The sequence below is a fragment of the Ascaphus truei genome, chromosome 7, assembly GCF_040206685.1.
Source record: "Ascaphus truei isolate aAscTru1 chromosome 7, aAscTru1.hap1, whole genome shotgun sequence".
Lineage (NCBI taxonomy): Eukaryota > Metazoa > Chordata > Amphibia > Anura > Ascaphidae > Ascaphus > Ascaphus truei.
This window is the reverse complement of record NC_134489.1, coordinates 9,212,451-9,237,645: the sequence shown is the minus strand read 5'-3', so window position 1 is coordinate 9,237,645 and position 25,195 is coordinate 9,212,451. Positions and strand designations below refer to the sequence as shown.

General features: G+C 45.0%; 1 protein-coding gene across 1 annotated transcript in view; it reads right to left on the bottom strand.

The window, feature by feature from the left end:
* Positions 1–8,102: 8,102 nt before the first annotated feature.
* COQ8B (coenzyme Q8B) overlaps positions 8,103–25,195 on the bottom strand; it is a 54,400-nt gene continuing 37,307 nt past the window's right edge. Inside the window, exons 11-16 of the mRNA XM_075609958.1 lie at positions 22,918–23,100; positions 21,334–21,406; positions 18,244–18,351; positions 17,975–18,040; positions 17,604–17,690; positions 8,103–10,708 (exon numbers count right to left, since the gene is read on the bottom strand). Of these exons, the coding sequence (XP_075466073.1) occupies positions 10,403–10,708; positions 17,604–17,690; positions 17,975–18,040; positions 18,244–18,351; positions 21,334–21,406; positions 22,918–23,100 (823 nt within the window). The 3' untranslated portion in view covers positions 8,103–10,402. The remainder of the gene's footprint in view (positions 10,709–17,603; positions 17,691–17,974; positions 18,041–18,243; positions 18,352–21,333; positions 21,407–22,917; positions 23,101–25,195) is intronic.

Below are 25,195 nucleotides of genomic sequence, written 5' to 3'. Positions count from 1 at the left end.
CACCTTACAATTTACACTGTTAAATTACCCCCAAGCCCACCCTACTTGGCAAAATCTGCCTCCCCTTTCCTAAGTCTATTCTTATTGCTGGCATTTACCAGCCCCCTAAAGCCCCACTACAATCCCTAACTGGTATCACCCAGTTTATTGGCTCAATTTCCTCTCAGAACTGCGGACTGCAGCAGTATGGACCTGACCTAAGTCTCCAGGTCAGAAAGCACATTGCACAGCAGATGCTGATGCTAATTATAGACTATGATAACACAATATATGGACGGCACCTCAAACTCACCTTGGCAAACTTGACACCCTCTACAATTCAATATGCCGCTTTGTCCTCCAATGCAATTACAACACACATCACTGCGAAATGCTCAAAGAACTAGATTGGTCATCACTTGAGTCTAGGCACAAAGTTCACCTTTCCTGTCTCACCCTCAAATACTTTGGCAAGTTACCTGCTTATCTGAACAAGCTCCTCACCCCTACCACATGCAGCACTTCTCATCTGAGATCTGACTCCAAAGGACTGTTCATGGTCCCAAGGCTCAACAAAGTATCCGGCCGCTCCTCCTTCTGTTACTGTGCATCCCAAACCTGGAACAACCTACCGGAGACTCTCACTTCCGCCACCAGTTTAAGTTCTTTCAAAACTAAAGTGATCTCACATTTTAATCTGGTCTGTAACTGTTACATATGCCTATAATATAGTGCAAAAAAAGAGGAATAGTGTAGTTCTAACGAGTGAGATAAAAGATAACATATTTAAATGTGAAAAACCCAAATACAGTATTCACAAATAAGTGATGGGCGGCTGCCTGAAAATATAAATATCTGACTACCTATGCCAGAGGGTGACTGGGCAAAACAAAGAAAATATAATCGGTGCCTGATATTAAAGTCCCGGTACAGTATAGCCAGGACTATATACAACCGTTGGATGCGTGTACTGATTGATCTGTGTGGTTGATTGAAGTGCTGGTTGGTTAAAGTGTGTGCAGTTAGAACCAGAAGGAAAGGGAAGTACTGGGTATACTAGCAGGGGTGGCTGTTTTGGGGGAGTGTGCAGTGGGTTAATCTATTTTTAAAGTGTGCTGTAATTTGAAGCCTGTAACTTTTTTCCCTTTCTCCTGCCTGAGGCAGAGTGGGTGTGGTTGGTTAATTGGCTGGCCTAACACACCTGCAGTTGGTGGGGTCTGTTAATTGATAACCTAACACACCTGGTGGGTGTCCCTATTTAAACAGAGGCTTCTAACGAATCCTGAGCTTGCGTGTACTGATTGATCTGTGTGGTTGATTGAAGTGCTGGTTGGTTAAAGTGTGTGCAGTTAGAACCAGAAGCAGTTGTTTAAAGTGCTGGTTGGTTAAAGTGTGTGCAGTTAGAACCAGAAGCAGTTGTTTAAAGTGCTGGTTGGTTAAAGTGTGTGCAGTTAGAACCAGAAGCAGTTTGAACAAAGAAGCGGTTAAACAAGGTATAGTTATTGAAGTACAGTTTACTGTTAGTACTTCTAAACTTCATAGTTGCTAGAATGAGCAGGATTGAAAATGCCACTCAATGCACATCTTGCCACATGTATGTGCACTTGGAACAGCTGTTCCAATGAGCATACCGCTGTGAGAAGTGTGAGCAGGTGGTCTCTTTAGAATCAGAGATTACTGATCTGAAGAGGCAACTTGCAATATTGAGGGACATTGGCAATCTTGAAAGGGAATTAGAGCTCACTGAGCAGGCCCGTGCTTCGACTAGTGGTGCAGATGGTGGCGCTTTTAGTGAGGAGCAGGTAGGTAGCTTGGTTTCTGTTAGTGAGGAGCAGGTAGGTAGGATGGAGGGGGGAGGGGAATGAAACAGATAATGAACTAAATAGAATAGATGAGGATACAAGGTGGTATGGAGGTAGAATGGGGGCAAGTGCAAGTTTGACAAGCAGTGAGATACCCATAGTAAATACAGATAATACTAGAAAACTTCTAAAGACTAAACCAAGTGGGAGCAGAAAGGAAGGAGCAGATAAGATAATAGTACAGGCTGAAAAAAAACTTAAATGCATGCTTGCTAATGCAAGAAGCCTGACAAATAAAATGGGGGTATGATATCATAGGCATTACTGAAACATGGTGGGATGAAACTCATGACTGGACAGTTAATTTAAACGGGTATTCTCTTTTTCGGAAGGATCGAACAAATAGAAGGGGAGGTGGAGTATGTCTATATGTTAAACCAGATCTAAAACCTATTATAAGGGATGATGTCTATGAAGGGAATGATGAAAATGTAGAGACCTTGTGGATAGAAATTAGCAGTGGAGGTAAAAGTATAAAGAAAATGTTTGTGGGAATATGCTATAAACCACCAAATATCTGTGAGATTGAGGAAGCTAAAATACTTTTGCAAATGGAGAAGGCATGAAAACTGGGTCATGTTTGCATAATGGGGGATTTTAATTATCCAGACATAGACTGGGGCAATGAGATTAGCGTTACAACAAAAGGAAACAGGTTTTTGGGGGTGCTTAAAGATAATTATATGACCCAAATTATTGAGGAACCAACCAGGAGAGGGGCAGTTCTGGATTTGGTCATATCAAACAATGTAGAAGTAATAACAAATATTCAAGTCCTGGAACATTTGGGTAACAGTGATCATAACATGGTCTCATTTGAAATAAATTATCAAAAAACAAATTACTTGGGTTCAACAAAGACCTTAAACTTTAGAAAGGCAGATTTTAATAAACTGAGGTCTAATCTAGTAGTAATACAATGGGATGATGTTTTTGCAGGGAAAAATGTAGAAGATAAATGGTCAGTCTTTAAAACATTGTTAGAAAAGCACACTTATCAGTGTATACCCTTGGGTAATAAGTATAAAAGAAATAAGTCAAAACCAATGTGGCTAAATAAACAGGTAGGGCAGGAAATGGACAAGAAGAGGAAGGCATTTAGATTCTTTAAGTCAGAAGGGACAGAGACATCGTATCAGAATTATAAGGAATGTAACAAAAATTGCAAAAGGGCAATTAAATTAGCAAAAAATGGATAATGAAAAAAGGATTGCAATAGAAAGTAAGGTCAACCCTAAAAAGTTCTTTAAGTACCTTAATAAGAAAAAAATGAGAAAAGAAAATATAGGACCCTTTCAGTGTGAGATGGGTAGGCAGATTATTGGAGATAAGGAAAAAGCAGAGGTATTAAACAAATTCTTTGCCTCTGTGTTTACCAGAGAAGAATCAGGTTCAATAGTAGCGCCACAGGAGGAAGCCACAACCTCCATATTAATGACCAATTGGTTAACTGAGGAAGAAGTTCATAAGCGACTTGAAAAAATTAAAGTAAATAAGGCACCTGGCCCCGATGGCATACATCCAAGAGTTCTCAAGGAGTTAAGCTCAGTAATAGCAAAACTATTACTGTATATTTAATATTCAAGGACTCAATTTCCACAGGCTCAGTACCACAAGATTGGCGTAAAGCAGATGTGGTGCCTATATTTAAAAAGGGAGCTAGATCACACCCGGGGAATTACAGACCTGTAAGCCTGACTTCAATAATAGGGAAACTACTTGAAGGTTTAATACGGGATAATATTCAGGAATACCTAATGGAAAACAAAATTATTAGTAATAGTCAGCATGGATTTATGAAGGATAGATCATGCCAAACTAACCTTATTTGTTTCTTTGAGGAGGTAAGTAGGAATTTAGACCAGGGTAATGCAGTTGATGTGGTCTACTTAGATTTTGCAAAGGCTTTTGATATGGTTTCACACAAGAGGTTGGTGTACAAAATAAAGAAAATTGGACTCAGTAATAATATATGCACCTGGATTGAAAACTGGTTAAAGGACAGACAACAGAGGGTTGTCATAAATGGAACTTTTTCAGGTTGGGCTAAAGTCGTGAGTGGAGTACCTCAAGGATCGGTACTGGGACCCCTGCTTTTTAACTTGTTTATTAATGACCTTGAGGTTGGGATCGACAGCAAAGTCTCCATCTTTGCTGATGATACTAAATTGTGTAAGGTAATAGAATCAGAGCAGGATGTAATTTATCTTCAGAAGGACTTGGAGAGACTGGAAACGTGGGTAGGTAAATGGCAAATGAGGTTTAATACAGATTAATGTAAGGTTATGCATTTGGGATGCAAGAATAAAAAGGCGACTTACAAATTAAATGGAGATATATTGGGGGAATCCTTGATGGAGAAGGATTTATTAGTGCTTGTAGACAGCAAGCTTAGCAATAGTGCCCAATGTCATGCAGTAGCTGCAAAGGCAAACAAGATCTTATCTTGCATGAAACGGGGAATGGATGGAAGGGAAGTAAACATAATTATGCCCCTTTACAAAGCATTAGTAAGACCACACCTTGAATATGGAGTACAATTTTGGGCACCAATTCTTAGAAAAGACATTATGGAACTAGAGAGAGTGCAGAGAAGAGCCACCAAATTAATAAAGGGGGTGGACATTCTAACTTATGAGGAGAGGCTAGCTAAATTAGATTTATTTACATTAGAAAAGAGGCATCTAAGAGGGGATATAATAACTATATACAAATATATTCAGGGACAATACAAGGAGCTTTCAAAAGAACTATTCATCCCACAGGCAGTACTAAGGACTCGGGGCCATCCCTTAAGGTTGGAGGAAAGGAAATTTCACCAGCAACAAAGGAAAGGGTTCTTTACAGTAAGGGCAGTTAAAATGTGGAATTCATTACCCATGGAGACTGTGATGGCAGATACAATAGATTTGTTCAAAAATAGGTTGGACATCTTTTTAGATGGGAAAGGTATACAGGGTTATACAAAATAAGTATACATGGGAAGGATGTTGATCCAGGGATTAATCCGATTGCCAATTCTTGGAGTCAGGAAGGAATTCATTTTTCCCCTTAATGGGGTTTTTTGTTTGCCTTCCTCTGGATCAATAAGTAAGTATAGATATAGAATAAAGTATCTGTTGTCTAAATTTAGCATAAGTTGAACTTGATGGACGTACGTCTTTTTTCAACCTCATCTACTATGTAACTATGTAACCAATGTCCTGGACACTTCCAAACGGATTTCGATTTAGATGCGCTCCCAATACATGAAATGAGAGAAAAAGACAAAACATTGCATAATACTGTTGAATGATGTGTCAGTACTAATAGTACTGGAAATAAGCCTCAGAGATAGGGGAAAATAAAGTTAAGTGACAAAAGGGGAAGGTAGGTTTATTAAAAGTTTAAATATTTCCCCCTACTTCTCATGTTAAAGTCTCAGCTGGGACAGCTCTATACTTTGTGACAAACCAGTTTAACACAAACAAGCAATAACTGTGGCCAAATGTAGTGTTGAGTGCAGAGAAAACTAAATCCGTAGAAACTGAAACCACCGGCCCAACTTCCAGCGCCAACCGGGCCCACCCGCCGAGCCCAGTTCAGTTGGCCCGGCTCTCCCGCACCCGCCGAGCCCAGTTCAGTTGGCCCGGCTCTCCCGCCCTGTATATAATGTAACATGATAAATAAATGTTGGGCCATAGATCGGTAACTTTAGCTAGGTACAGAACGCTACAATATCGAGAAGGGTGGGGGGGTAGGGAATAACGAATCAAAGGGAGCAACTAAACCTGCGGCTACTTACCCTAGGTTCCGATCTCGTTGCACTGCTGTAGGTTAGTGACCTCAGGGAGCTGCACGTTTTCCAGTAGTCATTTCTATGCCATGCTGTGTTAGCAATTGTGTCCCCCGCCCCCCCACCCCCCCCCATTCTTTTAATTAATCAGTTTGAAATAAATGTTTTTTTATGTTTTCTTTCATATCTGCAGAGGGCCATTCAGTATATTTGCACCTTGTCCTACTCCATTCTCTCCCTAACGAATCCCTCGTTAGTACATAGTCATTCTTCTTGTCCCTGCTTTCAACCAGTCCTATTGGTTAAATAGAGGTGCTTGAGTGCATGTTACTTGGGGCCTCTCCTGTTTTCTTCTACCCTGGAGATATCTGTTAAACAATACCACTCTACTTGCGTTCTTAAGAAATGATGGTGAAAGACAGGGTTGCAAACATGTCAGACATGTGAATATGCTCACAAGTGGTATTTTTATTTGCTATTCTTTCTCAGAAGCCTTAGAAAGAAAAGTAGAACCAAGTATAGTTAAGACTGTGTTGAAATTACATTTCAGTTCAATGCAGCCTACGAGTGGAAATACAGTATGCATCCATATGCCTGTAACCACATAGCTCTGTCCTTCGAACAGCTCAGTGCAATTTAGCGTGGGCAGAAGATAAGGCCACTTTCTCTGCAGTGAGTCAACGTCCCCCTCCCTCTCTGCGTCGTCTTTCTTTTAGTTAAATAGCTTTTTGGACCTTTTGCCTTTTAATAAAGCTTGCTTCTGAGAATCCGTTACAGTAAAACCATTGTGCGTCGGAAGTGCTCACTCTGCCACTGGCCTTGTGCGTGACCCTAGGCAAAAGCACTTTTGAACTGCCCTGCTGGGCTTTGTCTGAGCAGTTAAAAGGTTTGTCCAATGCTCCTGGGAAGGGTTGGTTTAAAACAAGGCGAAGACCTGCTTTTAACCCATTCACAGCTGGTGCGGCTAGCATTTAAGGGGTTAATCAATTACTAAAATTTTTTTTTTGTATGAAAATGGTCTTTCATCCAGGGCATGTGAAATCCAGCAGGTTCTCTCTTGTGGGGAAATTATTCTGAAAAAATAGTTTCTAAATTTAACATAGGCTTAACATGAGGGGAATATGTCTTTTTTGAACCTCACCTGCTATGTAACTATAGTTCCGGGACATTAAAAAAAAAAAAAAAAAAAGCGTTAGTTAACATTCTAAAACCTGCTTTGAGAAAACATCTATCATTGCAAACTAGGGACACAGAAAATACAGCTGGTTACGCGGGGTGTCCGTGACCGGACCTATGATCCATCCTGTCTGTCCTTTCAGCAACAGTGCCGTCTCTACCACAGGGAGAGACAGAGGGGAAAAGGAGTTCTGATTCTTGGAGTCTGTCCCTTCAATTGCAGGTGACACAGTGACAGAGAGGAAACCCAGTGATTCGTCACATCAGTCCTTTCCACCGCAGATTGATGCAGTGACAAAAGCCACTTACACACTGCTGTGTTTCACTCCTCGTGAAGACAGAGAAGGCTCCCTTGGCTTAGCTGGTCACAACTAGCATAAGGTGCCAGAAGGGGAACATGGTCTATCGTGGAGGCAGGTGCAGGGCACAGACACTTTTCGGGGACATGAAGGTCTAATGCGATTTCATAGAACAGATTATGACTCACAATTGGCAGAGCCTTTAAAAAAAAAAAAAAAAAAAACACATCCAATTCCAAGGAACATTTCTAAAACTGGATGTCAGGGGGCGACGAGAGTGAAATAGTCTTTCTTGCCACACTGGCTCCAGTCTGACCGTCGTTGCATTGTGTGCATTACGTTCCAGGGGAGATGCAGCCATAGGCGGCTCGGAGCCAATACTGTGACTGGCAGACAGGCTCGTTTTAATGAGATTTGCAAGGATTCCAGATCCCAGATGCTCAGTAATCCGAAATCAAAGGGAGAGTAGTGAAGGGTGTGCTGTGTATCGCCTGGAACCCCCCTTACTCCTACTTAACCATTTCACTGCTAGGAGGACAAGCGACCAACTGTAACCAACACACTTAATGAAATGTAAATATGTAGCCCCATTGATCAGGATGATACCGCAATGCTTTTAATGACACTCCTGCTGCTGGATTTACCGAAGAATCAATGCTTGTTTTTTGTTACAAAAAGCTAAATGTTTCCTACCTCTGCTTCCTGCAGGGGCAGGACTACTAATGGTGCACCAGGGGCAAAGCACCAAGGCCCCCTCAACTTTAATGGGTCCACTGTGCTGTTAATCAAACTGGTGGTCCATAAGATGCGCCATGCTAAGAATTTTGGGGCGAGATTTCTCTCGGTAGCCGCCAATCATCGGCGAGCAGCGAGAATATATTTGCACTAGTTCCGCCACTGGCTTCATCCTCCGTCTTCTGCTAACTGGGGCTGGCGTTGTTGCATGATAATTGCAGTGTAACTCATACAGATTTATGCAAGACAAACAGAAAAAAGTACGCATCACTGGCAGACTAGGCACATCTCTATAGGATATTTTATAAAAGAACACCCCCATCTGTAATGATCACAACATCAGTGCTGTCCCACATGCACCAACATAAATTGCATTTTTCTTTGATAGACAAAAAAAAGTTTAGTGGCATATACACACGTTACACAGGTATGCTTTCCCAGTTTGTCATACACCACAGTGTTACAATTTCCGTTATTAAAAGAACAAGCACACAAACCTATTTTTGCTATTGACCCTTTAAATAAATCTTTTTATGCCATACAGGGGCATGACTGTGGATTCTGCATGTAAGAACAGAAGGTAGAGGGTGTGCGCTCTGGAAGAGGCCTTACATATGGGTCATTTAACCTTAGGTAAGTTTCCCAAAATCGTGATTATATGATCGTTACTCAGCAGTCACATGATCGGGAATATCCCTGTGACACCATTAGAGAGGGTTGGGGGTCCTTACAATGCATCTGATCTCAGACGTGCTATTAGAGAGGGTTGGGGATCCTTACAATGCATCTGATCTCAGACGCGCTATTAGAGAGGGTTGGGGATCCTTACAATGCATCTGATCTCAGACGCGCTATTAGAGAGGGTTGGGGTTCCTTACAATGCATCTGATCTCAGACGCGCTATTAGAGAGGGTTGGGGTTCCTTACAATGCATCCGATCTCAGACGCGCTATTAGAGAGGGTTGGGGGTTCCTTACAATGCATCCGATCTCAGACGCGCTATTAGAGAAGGTTGGGGTTCCTTACAATGCATCTGATCTCAGACACGCTATTAGAGAGGGTTGGGGTTCCTCACAATGCATCTGATCTCAGACGCGCTATTGGGTTCTTGAACCAAAAAAAATAGGTTGAAAACAACTGCAGGACAAGAACGGGAGGGTACTCCTCTTCCTCTCTGATTGTGTTCACGACTTCCCCTGGAAAATTGTCAAAAAGGCTTTACGTACTTCCTACGTCACGGGGCAATCCCTCTTAGGACCGAAGTGAACTACTGTCATGTGTAAGGGGTCCCATCTGGGTGATTGATGCCTGTTTTACCCAAATCTGATACATATAAGCATTTAAAATATTTGTTTTTAAAGTTCTTTTGTAAACATGGTGAGCTGAGACGTGGAAGAGGTTTGGTGCCACTGAACATTCAGCAATTGCTAGGCAAAGCCCTCCCCCCCCCCCCATCCATATTGCCTCTTTGGGAAGGACAGGGTGGGATAAGGGTAACAACACATGGATAATAAACAAGGCCATTAAGAAATTCATGTCCCCAACAAACAGCCAAATCTCTGCTGTTTGCAAGGTTACATTAGTTTAGGGATGCCAGACAGTTCCATGCTTTACGAGCAGTATATGGCCACCTGGCACTTACATTTAGGAGCAGTATATGGCCACCTGGCACTTACATTTGGGAGCAGTATATGGCCACCTGGCACTTACATTTGGGAGCAGTATATGGCCACCTGACACTTACATTTGGGACGTGTGTTTACTGCCATTATCTCTCCTTGACCATGATGCTCTTTTCCTAAGCGGACCTTAGACATGGAGTGGGCATTCATACATCGAACTTCAGTATTACTGGATCGGAGAAATGCTGACGGACTATTATTATGTCGCTGTTAAAACGAATTTAAAAAGGAAAATGTTTACACTTTCCAACGTAATTTTTTTTAAATACTGTTTTATTTATATATATATATTTTTAAAGCGCCCAGTTTTAACCCCTTACCTATCAGCAAGGTTCCCAATCTTTTTTTAAACTGGGATCACCCAAAATCATTTGTTTTACCTTCTGGGATAACCTTTCCCAACCTTTATGTATTCAGTGCCCAAAACAAGATGCCACAGATTTGGAGTGTGTGTGTGTGTGTTCACATACCAGAATAAGGGCTTTCTCTCTCCGACCTCTTCTCTCTGCTCTCTGCTTTAATCACTTTATACATCTCCCAGTGTGTCCCTCCAAGCCCCATTCTTTAATCTCCTGGGCCCCTCATACAAGCAAATATTGAGTTGATCGGTTCTATCTGTGACCTAGAACAGGGGCGCTGAACTCCAGTCCCCAGGAGCCCCCCAACAGGTCAGGTTTTAAGGATATCCCATCTTCAGCACAGGTGGCTCAATCAGTGACTCAGTCGAAGACTGAGCCACCTGTGCTCAAGTCGAGATACCCGTGAAACCTGACCTGTTGGGAGCTTGCGCCCGGACTTGAGCGCCCCTGCCCTAGATCACTCTGGTACTCCTTGGGGCTGACACTTGAAATCCGTCACTAGGTTTAGATACTCAGAGGTGCACGAGACTGGCGTTTAGCTTGACGCTGCCCCCCGCGCATCCCCCCCTCTACGGTCCCAGTATTCGCGGTAAACCCGCTCGAACAGCTCCTTGCACTGGATGACAGCGCGCAGCTTGGCACACACCAAGAAGGAGCCAGCCATCTTTCGGTGCAGGGAGTAGGTCTCCTCCGGAGGAGGCGTAAGCCGGTGCTTCAACATGACGGGCACCAGGTCTTGGATCCGGCGGGTGGTGTTCTGCATGCCGAAATCAAAGGGCTCCACGGAGGCGAATGCTTCGCCCAGGATCATCACTGCGTCCACGTGGGCCTCTTCAAAGATCTTGGGGTCAAAGTGGTCGAAAATTGGTATAGTAAGAATAAAGCAGCAATGGGCGTTTTGAAGCGGTCTAGGACATTTTGACGCGGCCGTTTAGCCGCTGCACTGCTGGGACACTTGGCCCCCGCAGGTAATATGTCCCCTAACACTAATAACCTTACCCCGCTACTCTAAAAACCCTTACCTTGTGTATCTCTTAGGTAACCTTCACCCCTAATTCTAACGCTAATCGCCTACCTCGGGGCCGAAACGGCCGCACATAATAGTCCCGTTCCGCTCTGAAGCCTCCCATCCAACACACAAACAGAGCGGGCTACATTTTTACATAGACCAGGAACAAAGAAAACTAAACCAGTCACTCCAGTGAGCTTCTGAAAAAAAGACCGCGGCACTTTATTCCGAGGACCGACATCTCGGCCGCAGCCCGGTCACAGTTCCAGCTTATCTTGTGAAAGGTCCGTGCTAGGACCATCGATCCCCTGAAAAAAGTAACTTATGTTTCCAGAAGCTCACTGCAGTGACTGTTTGACTTTTGTTTATTCCGGGTATACTCTATGCGTCCGTGAGCGCACTTATTTTCCATTTCTACATTTTTAAGATGGCACCCAGGTCTTCAAGTTACTTTATTAGGCTGCTAGAACCTGGCACGTCTACTATGTAACTATTATGACCGAGAAAGTAGGTGTAAGAATATTTAAAATGTGGAATCTTATTTGCAAAGGCTAATATGAAGAAATACTGATCAAGCTGTATTATAATCCTATGGATTGGCTGCTCCAGTCAGAATGCGGTGTTATAATCCTATAGACTGGAACAGCCAGTCAGAACGCGGTGTTATAATCCTATAGACTGGAGCAGCCAGTCAGAATGCAGTATTATAATCCTATATACTGGAGCAGCCAATCAGAATGCGGTGTTATAATCCTATAGACTGGAGCAGCCAGTCAGAATGCGGAGTTATAATCCTATAGACTGGAGCAGCCAGTCAGAATGCGGTGTTATAATCCCATAGACTGGAGCAGCCAGTCAGAATGCAGTATTATAATCCCATAGACTGGAGCAGCCAGTCAGAATGCGGTGTTATAATCCTATAGACTGGAGCAGCCAGTCAGAACGCGGTGTTATAATCCTATAGACTGGAGCAGCCAGTCAGAATGCAGTATTATAATCCTATATACTGGAGCAGCCAATCAGAATGCGGTGTTATAATCCTATAGACTGGAGCAGCCAGTCAGAATGCGGAGTTATAATCCTATAGACTGGAGCAGCCAGTCAGAATGCGGTGTTATAATCCCATAGACTGGAGCAGCCAGTCAGAATGCAGTATTATAATCCCATAGACTGGAGCAGCCAGTCAGAATGCGGTGTTATAATCCCATAGACTGGAACAGCCAGTCAGAATGCGGTGTTATAATCCCATAGACTGGAACAGCCAGTCAGAATGCGGTGTTATAATCCCATAGACTGGAGCAGCCAGTCAGAATGCGGTGTTATAATCCCATAGACTGGAACAGCCAGTCAGAATGCAGTGTTATAATCCCATAGACTGGAGCAGCCAGTCAGAATGCGGTGTTATAATCCCATAGACTGGAGCAGCCAGTCAGAATGCGGTGTTATAATCCCATAGACTGGAGCAGCCAGTCAGAATGCGGTGTTATAATCCCATAGACTGGAGCAGCCAGTCAGAATGCAGTATTATAATCCCATAGACTGGAGCAACCAGTCAGAATGCGGTGTTAAGAATTGTATGGGGTGCAGCAGCTAATCACAGAGCAGAATTATGATCCTCTAAATCAGTGTATCACAGAGCAGCACTTGCAATAATAATAACATCAACATTTTATTGTTGTAAGATTTTGTTATTGTTCTAATATAATTTCATGGTAATACGGTTATCCTCCATAGCAAACACATACTTGAAAGCCATTAGAAGTCCTGGGTGGAAGTTAAAGTTTTGGCTTAGAATCCACAATTTGTGGCAGTACTCACTTACAAGTGCCACACTAGAGGTTGGTGTACAAAATAAAGCAAATTGGACTCAGTAAAAATATTTGCACCTGGACTGAAAACTGGTTTAAGGACAGACAACAGAGGGTTGTTATAAATGGAACTTTTTCAGGTTGGGCTAAAGTCGTGAGTGGAGTACCTCGGGGATCGGTATTAGGACCCCTGCTTTTTAACTAGTTTATTAATGATCTTGAGGTTGGGATCGAGAGCAAAGTCTCCATCTTTGCTGATGATACTAAATTGTGCAAGGTAATAGAATCAGAGCAGGATGTAATTTCTCTTCAGAAGGACTTGGAGAGACTGGAAACGTGGGCAGGTAAATGGCAGATGAGGTTTAATACAGATTAATGTAAGGTTATGCATGTGGGAAATAAGAATAAACAGACAACTTACAAATTAAATGGGGATAAATTGGGGGAATCCTTGATGGAGGATTTAGGAGTGCTTGTAGAACACAGGCTTAGCAATAGTGCCCAAAGTCATGCAGTAGCTGCAAAGGCAAACAAGATCTTATCTTGCATTAAACGGGCAATGGATAGAAGGGAAGTAAACATAAATATGCCCCTTTATAAAGCACTAGCTGAGAGACCCGGCGTTGCCCGGGATGTAATTTTAGGGGGGGCGTACGACAGGGTTATTCTTCCCCCCCCCCTTGACAGCTAGGTGGGTGAGTGAGTTGACTGAGTGTGTGGGTGACTGTGTGGGTGGGTGGGTGACACTTGACTGAGTGGGTGGGTGGGTTGGTGACTGAGTGGGTGACTTTGGGTCGGTGACTGGGTGGGTTACTTTGGGTCGGTTTGACTTTGGGTCGGTAGGTGGGTGACTTTGGGTCGGTAGGTGGGTGACTTTGGGTCGGTGGGTGGGTGACTTTGGGTCAGTGGGTGGGTGACTTTGGGTCGGTGGGTGGGTGACTTTGGGTCGGTGGGTGGGTGACTTTGGGTTGGTGGGTGGGTGACTTTGGGTCGGTGGGTCGGTGGGTGACTTTGGGTCGGTTTGACTTTGGGTCGGTAGGTGGGTGACTTTGGGTCGGTGGGTGGGTGACTTTGGGTCAGTGGGTGGGTGACTTTGGGTCGGTGGGTGGGTGACTTTGGGTTGGTGGGTGGGTGACTTTGGGTCGGTGGGTGGGTGGGTGACTTTGGGTCGGTTTGACTTTGGGTCGGTGGGTGGGTGACTTTGGGTCGGTGGTTGGGTGGGTGGGTGAGTTGGGTCGGTGGGTGGGTGAGTTGGGTCGGGGGTGGATGACTTTGGGTCGGTGGGTGGGTGACTGGGTTGGTGGGTGGGTGGGTGACTTTGGGTGGGTGGGTGACTTTGGGTCGGTGGGTGGGTCGGTGACTGGGTGACTTTTTCAGGGTCGGTGACTGGGTGGGTCAGTGACTGGGGTCGGTGGGTCAGTGAGTGGGTAGGTGGGGTCGGTGAGTGGGTGGGGTCAGTGACTGGGTGGGTGGTTTTGGGTGAGACTGGGAGGGTGAGTGTGAGACTGAATGGGTGGGTGAGTGTGAGACTGAATGGGTGGGTGAGTGTGAGACTGAATGGGTGGGTGAGTGTGAGACTGAATGGGTGGGTGAGTGTGAGACTGAATGGGTGGGTGAGTGTGAGACTGAATGGGTGGGTGAGTGTGAGACTGAATGGGTGGGTGAGTGTGAGACTGAATGGGTGGGTGAGTGTGAGACTGAATGGGTGGGTGAGTGTGAGACTGAATGGGTGGGTGAGTGGGAGACTGAATGGGTGGGTGAGTGGGAGACTGAATGGGTGGATGAGTGGGAAACTGAATGGGTGGATGAGTGGGAAACTGAATGGGTGGGTGAGTGGGAAACTGAATGGGTGGGTGAGTGGGAAACTGAATGGGTGGGTGAGTGGGAAACTGAATGGGTGGGTGAGTGGGAAACTGAATGGGTGGGTGAGTGGGAAACTGAATGGGTGGGAGACAGACTGGGTGGGAGACAGACTGGGTGGGAGACAGACTGGGTGGGAGACAGACTGGGTGGGAGACAGACTGGGTGGGAGACAGACTGGGTGGGAGACAGACTGGGTGGGAGACTGACTGGGTGGGAGACTGACTGGGTGGGAGACTGACTGGGTGGGTGAGTGGGAGACTGACTGGGTGGGTGAGTGGGTGACTGACTGGGTGGGTGAGTGGGTGACTGACTGGGTGGGTGAGTGGGTGACTGACTGGGTGGGTGAGTGGGTGACTGACTGGGTGGGTGAGTGGGTGACTGACTGGGTGGGTGAGTGGGTGACTGACTGGGTGGGTGAGTGGGTGACTGACTGGGTGACTGACTGGGTGGGTGAGTGGGTGACTGACTGGGTGGGTGAGTGGGTGACTGAGTGAGTGGGTGGGTGAGTGGGTGACTGACTGACTGACTGACTGAATGACTGAATGGGTGGGTGACTGGGTGACTGACTGACTGGGTGGGTGACTGAGTGACTGGGTGGGTGACTGAGTGACTGGGTGGGTGACTGAGTGACTGGGTGACTGAGTGGGTGGGTGAGTGGGTGGGTGAGTTGACTGAGTGGGTGGGTGGGTGACTGAGTGGGTGGGTGGGTGACTGAGTGGGTGGGTGGGTGACTGGGTGGGTGGGTGGGTGGGTGACCTTGACTGACTGGGTGGGTGACTGGGTGGGTGACTGGGTGGGTGGGTGACCTTGACTGGTGGGTGGGTGACTGGGTGGGTGGGTGGGTGACTGGGTGGGTGGGTGACTGGGTGGGTGACTGGGTGGGTGGGTGACTGGGTGGGTGGATGGGTGACTGGGTGGGTGGGTGTGTGGGTGGGTGGGTGACTGGGTGGGTGACTGGGTGGGTGGGTGACTTGACTGAGTGAGTTTTTGGGTGACTAAGTGAGTGAGTGGGTGGGTGACTGGATGAAAGTGACTGGGTGGGTGACTGAGTGGGTGGGTGGGTGACTGAGTGGGTGGGTGACTGAGTGGGTGACTGAGTGGGTGACTGAGTGGGTGACTGGGTGAAAGTGACTGGGTGAAAGTGACTGGGTGGGTGTGTGGGTGACTGGGTGGGTGACTGGGTGACAGTGCGTGGGTGGGAGACGGTGGGTGACTTACCTTGACCCCGTGGCATCTGGCTGGGGCAGGAGGTGAGTTCAGGAAGCTGGGGGGGGGGGGCAAGAGTGGCAGGAGACCCGCGCCGCGCTTCCCCTCCGTCCGGGAGCCGGCGCACGTGAGGGGGAGTCCCGCGCCGCGCTTCCCCTCTCCGGTAGCGGCGCACGTGAGGGGGAGTCCCGCGCCGCGCTTCCCCTCTCCGGTAGCGGCGCACGTGAGGGGGAGTCCCGCGCCGCGCTTCCCCTCTCCGGTAGCGGCGCACGTGAGGGGGAGTCCCGCGCCGCGCTTCCCCTCTCCGGTAGCGGCGCACGTGAGGGGGAGTCCCGCGCCGCGCTTCCCCTCTCCGGTAGCGGCGCGCGTGAGGGGGAGTCCCGCGCCGCGCTTCCCCTCTCCGGTAGCGGTGCACGTGAGGGGGAGAGCAGGAGGCCCGGGCCGCGCCGCGAGGGGGGAGGAGCCTGGAGTTTGCTGCTGAGCAGGAGGGCCGCGGCGCACGGTGAGGGTGCGGCTGGGGATGTTGCGGAGCGTGGGGATTTGGGTGAGGTGGGGGGAGAGAGTGAGGGGCACCGGGAGAGGAGGGGGGGGGGTGTGTGTGGAAGGTGAGCTGCGGTCCAACTGACGGGGGAGAGTGAGGGTGTGTGTGTGTGTGTGTGAGGGGGGGTGTGTGTGTGTGTGTGTGTGTGTGTGTGTGTGTGTGTGTGAGGGGGGTGTGTGTGTGTGAGGGGGGGGGAGGGGTGTGTGTGTGTTTTTTTTTTTGCCCGTCACTCTGCCTCAGGCCAATGAGAGGTGCGGGGGCGGGGAGGCCAAGGGACCAATGAGATTACCGCTAGGGACGCAGACATACAGTGCTTTCAGAAATATATAGTAGATTAGTAAGACCACACCTTGAATATAGAGTACAATTTTGGGCAACACTCCTTAGAAAAGACATTATGGAACTAGAGAGAGTGCAGAGAAGAGCCACCAAACTAATAAAGGGGATGGACAATCTAACTAATGAGGAGAGGCTAGCTATATTAGATTTATTTACATTAGTAAAGAGGCGTTTAAGAGGGGATATGATACCTATATACAAATATAGTCGGGACAATACAAGGGGCTTTCAAAAGAACTATTCATCCCTCGGGCAGTACAAAGGACTCGGGGCCATCCCTTAAGGTTGGAGGAAAGGAAATTTCACCAGCAACAAAGGAAAGGGTTCTTTACAGTAAGGGCAGTTACAATGTGGAATTCATTACCCATGGAGACTGATGGCAGATGGCAGATACAATAGATTTGTTCAAAAAAAAGGTTGGACATCTTTTTAGATGGGAAAGGTATACAGGATTATACCAAATAAGTATACATGGGAAGGATGTTGATCCAGGGATTAATCCGATTGCCAATTCTTGGAGTCAGGAAGGAATTTATTTTCCCCTTATGAGATATCATTGGATGATATGTCACTGGGGTTTTTTGTTTGCCTTCCCCTCAATATACTGTTATTACGGATATAGGATAAAGCCTGTCTTCTAAATTTAGCATAGGTTGAACTTGATGGACGTAAGTCTTTTTTCAACCTCATCTACTATGTAACTATGTAAGAAATTCCAATAAAAAGCTATAATTTTCTAAGAACTGTTCCTGCAACATGTATTTCCTACTTTACACGTACAAGTGGCCCATTGTAATTGCAGAAATAAAGCGGTCATGCAAAAGAAGTAGATTTGAAAATGTAAATAAGGACGTGTCCCACTGTGAATTTCTAACAGTTCTAGATATTATGGGAAAGTATTTAGCATGGTCGCTGCAGCCTTGCAATCCCACGTGATATCAACATGAAATAAATCAGTGGTGTTTCTCACCTTTGTTTCAAACCCGGTTAGAAACTTGAGGTCCTGCGATTTTTGAAGGACTTTCACTCGGTCGCCATCTGCAGCAGCTTTAACAACCTGTGGAGGTGAGAAGTGTTAGAGCGCGCAACTTCAAAGCAAGAGAAACAGTCCGTGTCCCGGATGTCTGTGTATTAGGAGAGGGTGAGCGGTACGTGTCCCGGATGTCTGTGTATTAGGAGGGGGTGAGCGGTACGTGTCCCGGATGTCTGTGTATTAGGAGGGGGTGAGCGGTGCGTGTCCCGGATGTCTGTGTATTAGGAGGGAGAGAGCGTGTTCCTTATGCTGTGTCACATTTACGAAGTATATCATGTGCATTGACTTTAACTCGTCACCTAAGCTACCTCAATATAGTCATCAGTAAAATCCTCTCCAAATTCTCGGCTTGCACCAAAGTCCAACAGCATGACCTAGAGTGAGAGAGAGAGAAGTGGCTTGTAATGCTTTCTTTGCAGAGCAGGGCCCGCAACGCATTGGGGGTAAGTGTTTCCTTAGATTTACACCAAGAAAGTTCCACATTCCGCAAGGGATCTCCACTTTAACTATCGGGTCTCTGCTGATGTCCGATTGTCACTGCTCCCCGTTACCAGGTTGTGGGGCGTTCAGCACTCACTTTGCTCTTCTCTGGGTCGTAGAAGAAGTTGGACCAGTTGGGATCCGTCTGCATAAATCGGAATTCAAAGAGTTCTTGTAAACAGAGACGCAGGATGTTGTAGGAGATCTGATACAAAGGATTGCAATGTCATATGGTGAGTATCTCGCCTCATAAAAGGTATTACATTCCAATATTAGGCGAGTAAGAGAGACAGGAACAAGTTCAGAATCAAGAAAAGGTGGCGCAGGGATTTAAAGATTCTTTTACTGTAAACCCAATGCCACTAATAGAATTATTTTGTGTTACTTGTGACTATAGAACCTGTGCCCGATAACCAGATCTGTTCCATATTCTATGCACCTTATTATCATGCACCATGTGAGTGGACATTTGTCGGATGTTTTTTTTTATTATTGAAATCCCCATATTTTTTACCTTATTACACTATGGAGCGTGCACTTCTAGAATATATGAAATATATATATATTTTTAAGTTATGGTGTAAAGAATATCACTTTTGAGCACATTCACATGTCTTAGACAGGTCTGCAACCCACATATACATATACACATATACATATACACACATATATATATTGTCATTTCCCAGAGTCCCTTGCTGCAGTGGAAGTGCTGTATGCTGGGTGACAATGGGGAAAGACAGGGTTGCAGACCTGTCTAAGACATGCAAATGAACATACAGTAATATTTACAGTTGCTTTATGCTTTACTGTGGAGGGTTTTTGTCACTTTTTTTACCCACCATAACCTTAATGACAGTGGTAATTACCTAGTCTAGTCTCAAACCTGCTTGCCATTAAGACCAGCCTCACACTGATGATACCCATCAAGGTTGAAACATGTATGCGAGTAGGTCTAATGGCTTTGCATCTCATCCCAGCCTCTGTTTAAAAGCTGTGTTTAAAACAGCATGCATTGGCTTGAGGATTGGCTTGTGTAATACGAGCTTGAGACAAAAGGTGGCACTGAGTGCTCATTTGCATGTCATTTCCCAGAGTCCCTTGCTGCAGTGGAAGTGCTGTATGCTGGGTGACAATGGGGAAAGACAGGGTTGCAGACCTGTCTAAGACATGCAAATGAACATACAGTAATATTTACAGTTGCTTTATGCTTTACTGTGGAGGGTTTTTGTCACTTTTTTTACCCACCATAACCTTAATGACAGTGGTAATTACCTAGTCTAGTCTCAAACCTGCTTGCCATTAAGACCAGCCTCACACTGATGATACCCATCAAGGTTGAAACATGTATGTGAGTAGGTCTAATGGCTTTGCATCTCATCCCAGCCTCTGTTTAAAAGCTGTGTTTAAAACAGCATGCATTGGCTTGAGGATTGGCTTGTGTAATACGAGCTTGAGACAAAAGGTGGCACTGAGTGCTCATTTGCATGTCATTTCCCAGAGTCCCTTGCTGCAGTGGAAGTGCTGTATGCTGGGTGACAATGGGGAAAGACAGGGTTGCAGACCTGTCTAAGACATGCAAATGAACATACAGTAATATTTACAGTTGCTATATATATATACATATATATATATATATATATACATATACACATATACATATATATACACACACACACACACACACACACACACACACGTGTGTGTATATGTGGGTTTGCAGACCTGTCTAAGACATGTGAATGTGCTCACAAGTGATATTCTTTATTGGCTATATGCTAACGGTGGAGGTTTTCTGTCGCCTTTTTCACTCACCATAAATTAAAAAAAAAAATACAAAAAATATATATATGTATTTGTTTTTTTTTTTTAAAGTTATGGTGAGTGAAAAAGGAGACAGAAAACCTCCACCGTTAGCATATAGCCAATAAAGTATATATATATATATATATATATATATATATATATATATATATATATATATATAATCTCATATTTCATATATTCTAGAAGTGCACGCACCATGGTGTAATAAGGTAAAAAATTTGGGGATTTCAATAATAAAAAAAAAACAGACAAATACACACACGCACGCGCGGAAAAGTTTGTGAAACTCAATGATAATTATGAAAATGCCATTGTTTTTTTCATAATAACCTTCTTGAATCAAAACCAGTCTTTTCTTACATATCTAAAACGGCTTATATTAACCAATTCCCCGTCTTATGAAACAAAACGATGTATGAATTAGACATTGTATGTGCAAAAGTAAGTGAGATCCTGGTTTTAATCAGCTAAATGAAAGGGGATTATTAGAATCAGGTGTTTAAATAATAAAGTAGATCTTCGGGTGTGAGTTTGGGAGGCCCCACCCTATATAAAGATCAGAAACTTTGTGAGTTTGGTCTTCAGCAAACAGGTGTGTGGAAACACGTCATGCCACGATCAAAATAAATATCTAGAAAGGGTTACAAAATCATTGCTAAGGATTTGCGGCTTCACCAAGCCACTGCCAAACAGATAATCTACACATGGAGACAGAGTTTATCATTGTATGTCGCTACTTATACCATATTATGGGTTAAGTCACAGCTCGGTCTACATTCCCTTTTATAAATTAGCATATGAACTTAGTTCTACATATTATATATATTAAATGGTAATAAATATATTGTATTAAATATACATGTGACATATGAAGGGAAAGTGTTGACAAATGTCTCTCACCAATGTTTGGTACCTTAGTGTACATGTAAACATATATTGACACAAAATACAAATACAAATAAATATATATATATATATATATATATATATATGAACAAAAAAACAGAGAGTGCACGCCCCATAGTGTGACACTGTAACATTTAATATGGGCAGGGAATGGTGGGGGGATTAAAAACACTCACAATGTACAAGTGTAAATAAAGCAGTTTGTGATATATAATCACCCCCGAGGCAGGTAACGTCTCATGACAGGTAAGCAGTCCAACATCGACGGGAACAAGGCTCCCGACAGCGTTAATCCTATCAACGATCACTCGAAGTCCTCCATGTAATATGGTATGAGAGCTGGCCTCAATAGTACATCATGCACTCTCCGGCCGTGAAGCGTGCATGCAACGTGATGGCGCGATGTCGCAAGGTACGTCCCTGACGCGTTTCGTCACAACAAATGTAACTTTACCAGCTCCGATACCATATTACATGGAGGACTTCGAGTGTTCACTGTGCTGTGCATCACTATTCTTTCTTCATTGCTGTACAAATGGAGTAAGTTCAACACCACAGTCACTCTACCCAGGAGCGGACGTCCGACCAAAATCTCTCCAAGAACAAACCAGCAAATCATCCAGGAAGTCACAAAGAACCTCAGAGTAACATCCAAGAACCTGCAGGCCACTCTCGCCTCGGCTAATGTGAGTGTTTATAACTCAACTATCAGAAAAAGACTGAACAAGAATGGGGTTCATGGCAGGATAGCCAGGAGGAAACCACTGCTCACTGAAAAAGAACATTGTTGCCCATCTGAAGTTCACCAAAGAGCACATAGATGATCCACCAGACTTCTGGTACAATGCTCTCTGGACAGACGAGTCAAAGGTACAGTAGAACTTTTTGGCCACAATAAGAAACGATATGTTTGGTTTAAAAACAAACACTATGTTCGAACACAAGAACCTCATCTCATCCGTCAAACATGGTAGTGGGAGTGTGATGGTTTGGGGCTGCTTTGCTGCCTCAGGACCTGGATGACTTGCCATCATTGACACAACCATGAATTCTTCATTGTATCAGAAGATTCAAAGGAGAAAGTCAGGCCATCCGTCCGTGAGCTGAAGCGAAAGTGGGTCATGCAGCAAGATAATGATCCTAAACATACAAGCAGATATATAAAATAATGGCTGCAGAAGAAGAGATTCCGCGTGTTAGACTGGCCTTGTCAAAGTCTGGACCTAAAACCCATTGAAATGTTGTGGCAGGAACTGAAGCGAGCTGTCCATGCAAGGAAGCCCTCAAATGTCTGAGTTGAAGCCGTTCTGTAAAGAATGAATGGCCCAAAATTCATCAACACAGATATGAGAGACTGACCGGCAGTGACAGGAAATGTTTAGTTGAAGTCATTGCTGAACAAAGGGGCGCCACCAGGTACTGAATCTAAAGGGGGCGCCACCAGGTACTGAATCTAAAGGGGGCGCCACCAGGTACTGAATCTAAAGGGGGCGCCACCAGGTACTGAATCTAAAGGGGGCGCCACCAGGTACTGAATCTAAAGGGGGCGCCACCAGGTACTGAATCTAAAGGGGGCGCCACCAGGTACTGAATCTAAAGGGGGCGCCGCCAGGTACTGAATCTAAAGGGGGCGCCACCAGGTACTGAATCTAAAGGGGGCGCCGCCAGGTACTGAATCTAAAGGGGGCGCCACCAGGTACTGAATCTAAAGGGGGCGCCACCAGGTACTGAATCTAAAGGGTCACATACTTTGTAACACATGAATTATTTAATGTTGAATCTTTTGTGGATAAATAAATGTTGAAAAAATATCATGTTTTGGTGTCATTTGGTTGATCCGGTTATCTTTATCTATTATTAGGACTTAGATTAAGATCTAATAACATTTTAGGTTTGAAATATGTGAAAATCCTAAGTGATTCACAAACGTTTTCTCACCACTTTGTACACACACACACACACACACACACACACACACACACACACACACACACACACACACACACACACACTTTATTTGGATGTAGCCGGCACTCACAGGTCAAAGGAGCATGATGAAAGGTCCGTGTTGAGCTTGAAACGTGTTTCTCGCTTGTTCCTAAAATAAATGAGACCTTTGAAGAGACCGAGCAGCCGAGCAGCCGAGCAGCCGAGCAGCCGAGCAGCCGAGCAGCCGAGCAGAGCTTTCTGTCCAACTCCTGTAAGGAGAGATTCTGCGGTCCTATTTTATATGGGCCCACGTGCCACGGGAGATTTAAGCACCAGGAGGTACCGGCAGCACCTACAGAAGTAAGTACCACGGGAAGCAGGGGGTCCCAGGAGCAGAAATGAACAAGGTTACGCTCCTGGGACCCCCTGCTTCCCATCTATAGGGTGGGGGAGGGGCATTTCACTTGGAATGCTCCTTTGGCCTTTGAGTGCTACATCCTTTCACTATATACAATATAACAAAGTGTGTGTGTGTGTGTGAGAGAATGTACCCATTCACTATATACAATATAATAGTGTGTGTGTGTGTGTGTGTGTGTGTGTGTGTGTGTGTGTGTGTGTGTGTGTGTGTGTGTGTGTGTGTGTGTGTGTGTGTGTGTGTGTGTGTGTGTGTGTGTGTGTGTTATCACATCTTGACAAATTATAAAAAATGTCACAAAATCATTGTTCCTGGTAATGCACAGGTTATTAAGAATTTATATTAGTGTTAGGGACCCTTGAGATGTGGTCTGCCGTGTAGTGGCTCAGGGGCTTACAACACTTTGGCCAAAATGTTAAACTAAAAGACCATTTTATTTAATAGATATCTATACATATATATTTAGGCACTGTACTGTGTATAAGTTTCACTGGATGTGCACTGAGCTCTGTCTGTGTTTCATGTTCTGTCTCTGGTTTTAAATATATATTGCCATGCTCAGTAGCAGTCCTCTGTGACACTTATATGCTTTTATTTATATATATATATATATATATATATATATATATATATATATATATATATATATATATATATGTTGTGGTTATTTTGGGGGTTCAATATGAGCTTGTAGGTGTCCTGTATGATTAAATTAATAGCAACATTATAATGGGCCTTTGGTTAGGTGAACAACTGATCACATAGCACAACACATTATGTGTCTACGAACAATGTGACTGGAATAATAGATGGGATCGCTGGATGAATAGAACGGAGCTTGGATTTAGGAATAGAGAAAGCAATGGAATAGATTTAAAAGTGTCACAATAAGTGGTGTTGTTGGGATAGGGAAGGAACACCCCAAGTGTTTCTTATTAATGCGAGTTATACATTTGTGTTTTGTTTCCTTTATTTTGGTGCTGCTGCCTTTACACCTCTACATTTTATGGGAAGTGTGGTATCTCTGGCAGTGTCGGCACCCACCCTAGTACTGTACATGTATTTGTGTTTTGATAAGTGTTAATTTTCCAGCTTGACGATTTTACTAAATGTAACAAGAAGGATGCAGCAGTGCCAGAGTCCTATTGATTTGGACTTAATTCACCAATTATATTTAAGGGACACACACTTACCAACACAGCGCACAGCGCACAGCGCGCAGCGCACACCAGGGAGATCTAGAGCAGCGGTGCGCAAACTGGGGTCCGGGAGCCGTTGCGGAGGTCCCGCGCTGTTCCCCCAGGCATTTAAATGAAATGCCGGGGATCGCGTGAGGCCTCTGCAACAAGAAAACTTACCGTGATTCAGACGCTTGTGACGCGACTCCATGGCAACGCGGCGTCAAATGACACCGCAGGGTCATGTGACGTGACAAGTGTCAAATGAGCTGCGGGTCAAATGATATCACGTGACCGCGGAGTGTCATTTGACGCACCGGCAAGGTATGAGGGGGGGCGCGAGTTTGGAGCAGCCAAGACAGGGGGGCGCAGCAGGAAAAGGTTGCGCTCCCCTGATCTAGAGAGGAGCAGCTATTGAGTGCTCTGCAGTGCCACCTGCTGACCAGAAGCTGCAGTGGTTAAGAGGCAGACAGGCAGCCCTGCTCTCCTCCCAGCTACAGCTGTTCTTATGTGATAAGCCCCGCGCTGCTCCCCACGGCTAAAAGGCCCGCAGGCGACTGGGAGTCAGGGCATTTGTCAAGCCCTGAATATATTTATACATTGAGGGCTTATTCAAAATAAATCCTCTCCCCCAAAATATATATATTTGGGGGAAGAGGGCTTATTTTGAAAAAGCCCTCAATGTATAAAGTGTTTGCTTGCCTTCAGAGCTTAGTCTAACCATGCTATTTCTATGGAGTGACTGCCAGGGACTGCAGGTTTAATATGACGGCATCTGACCTGGTTGCGTG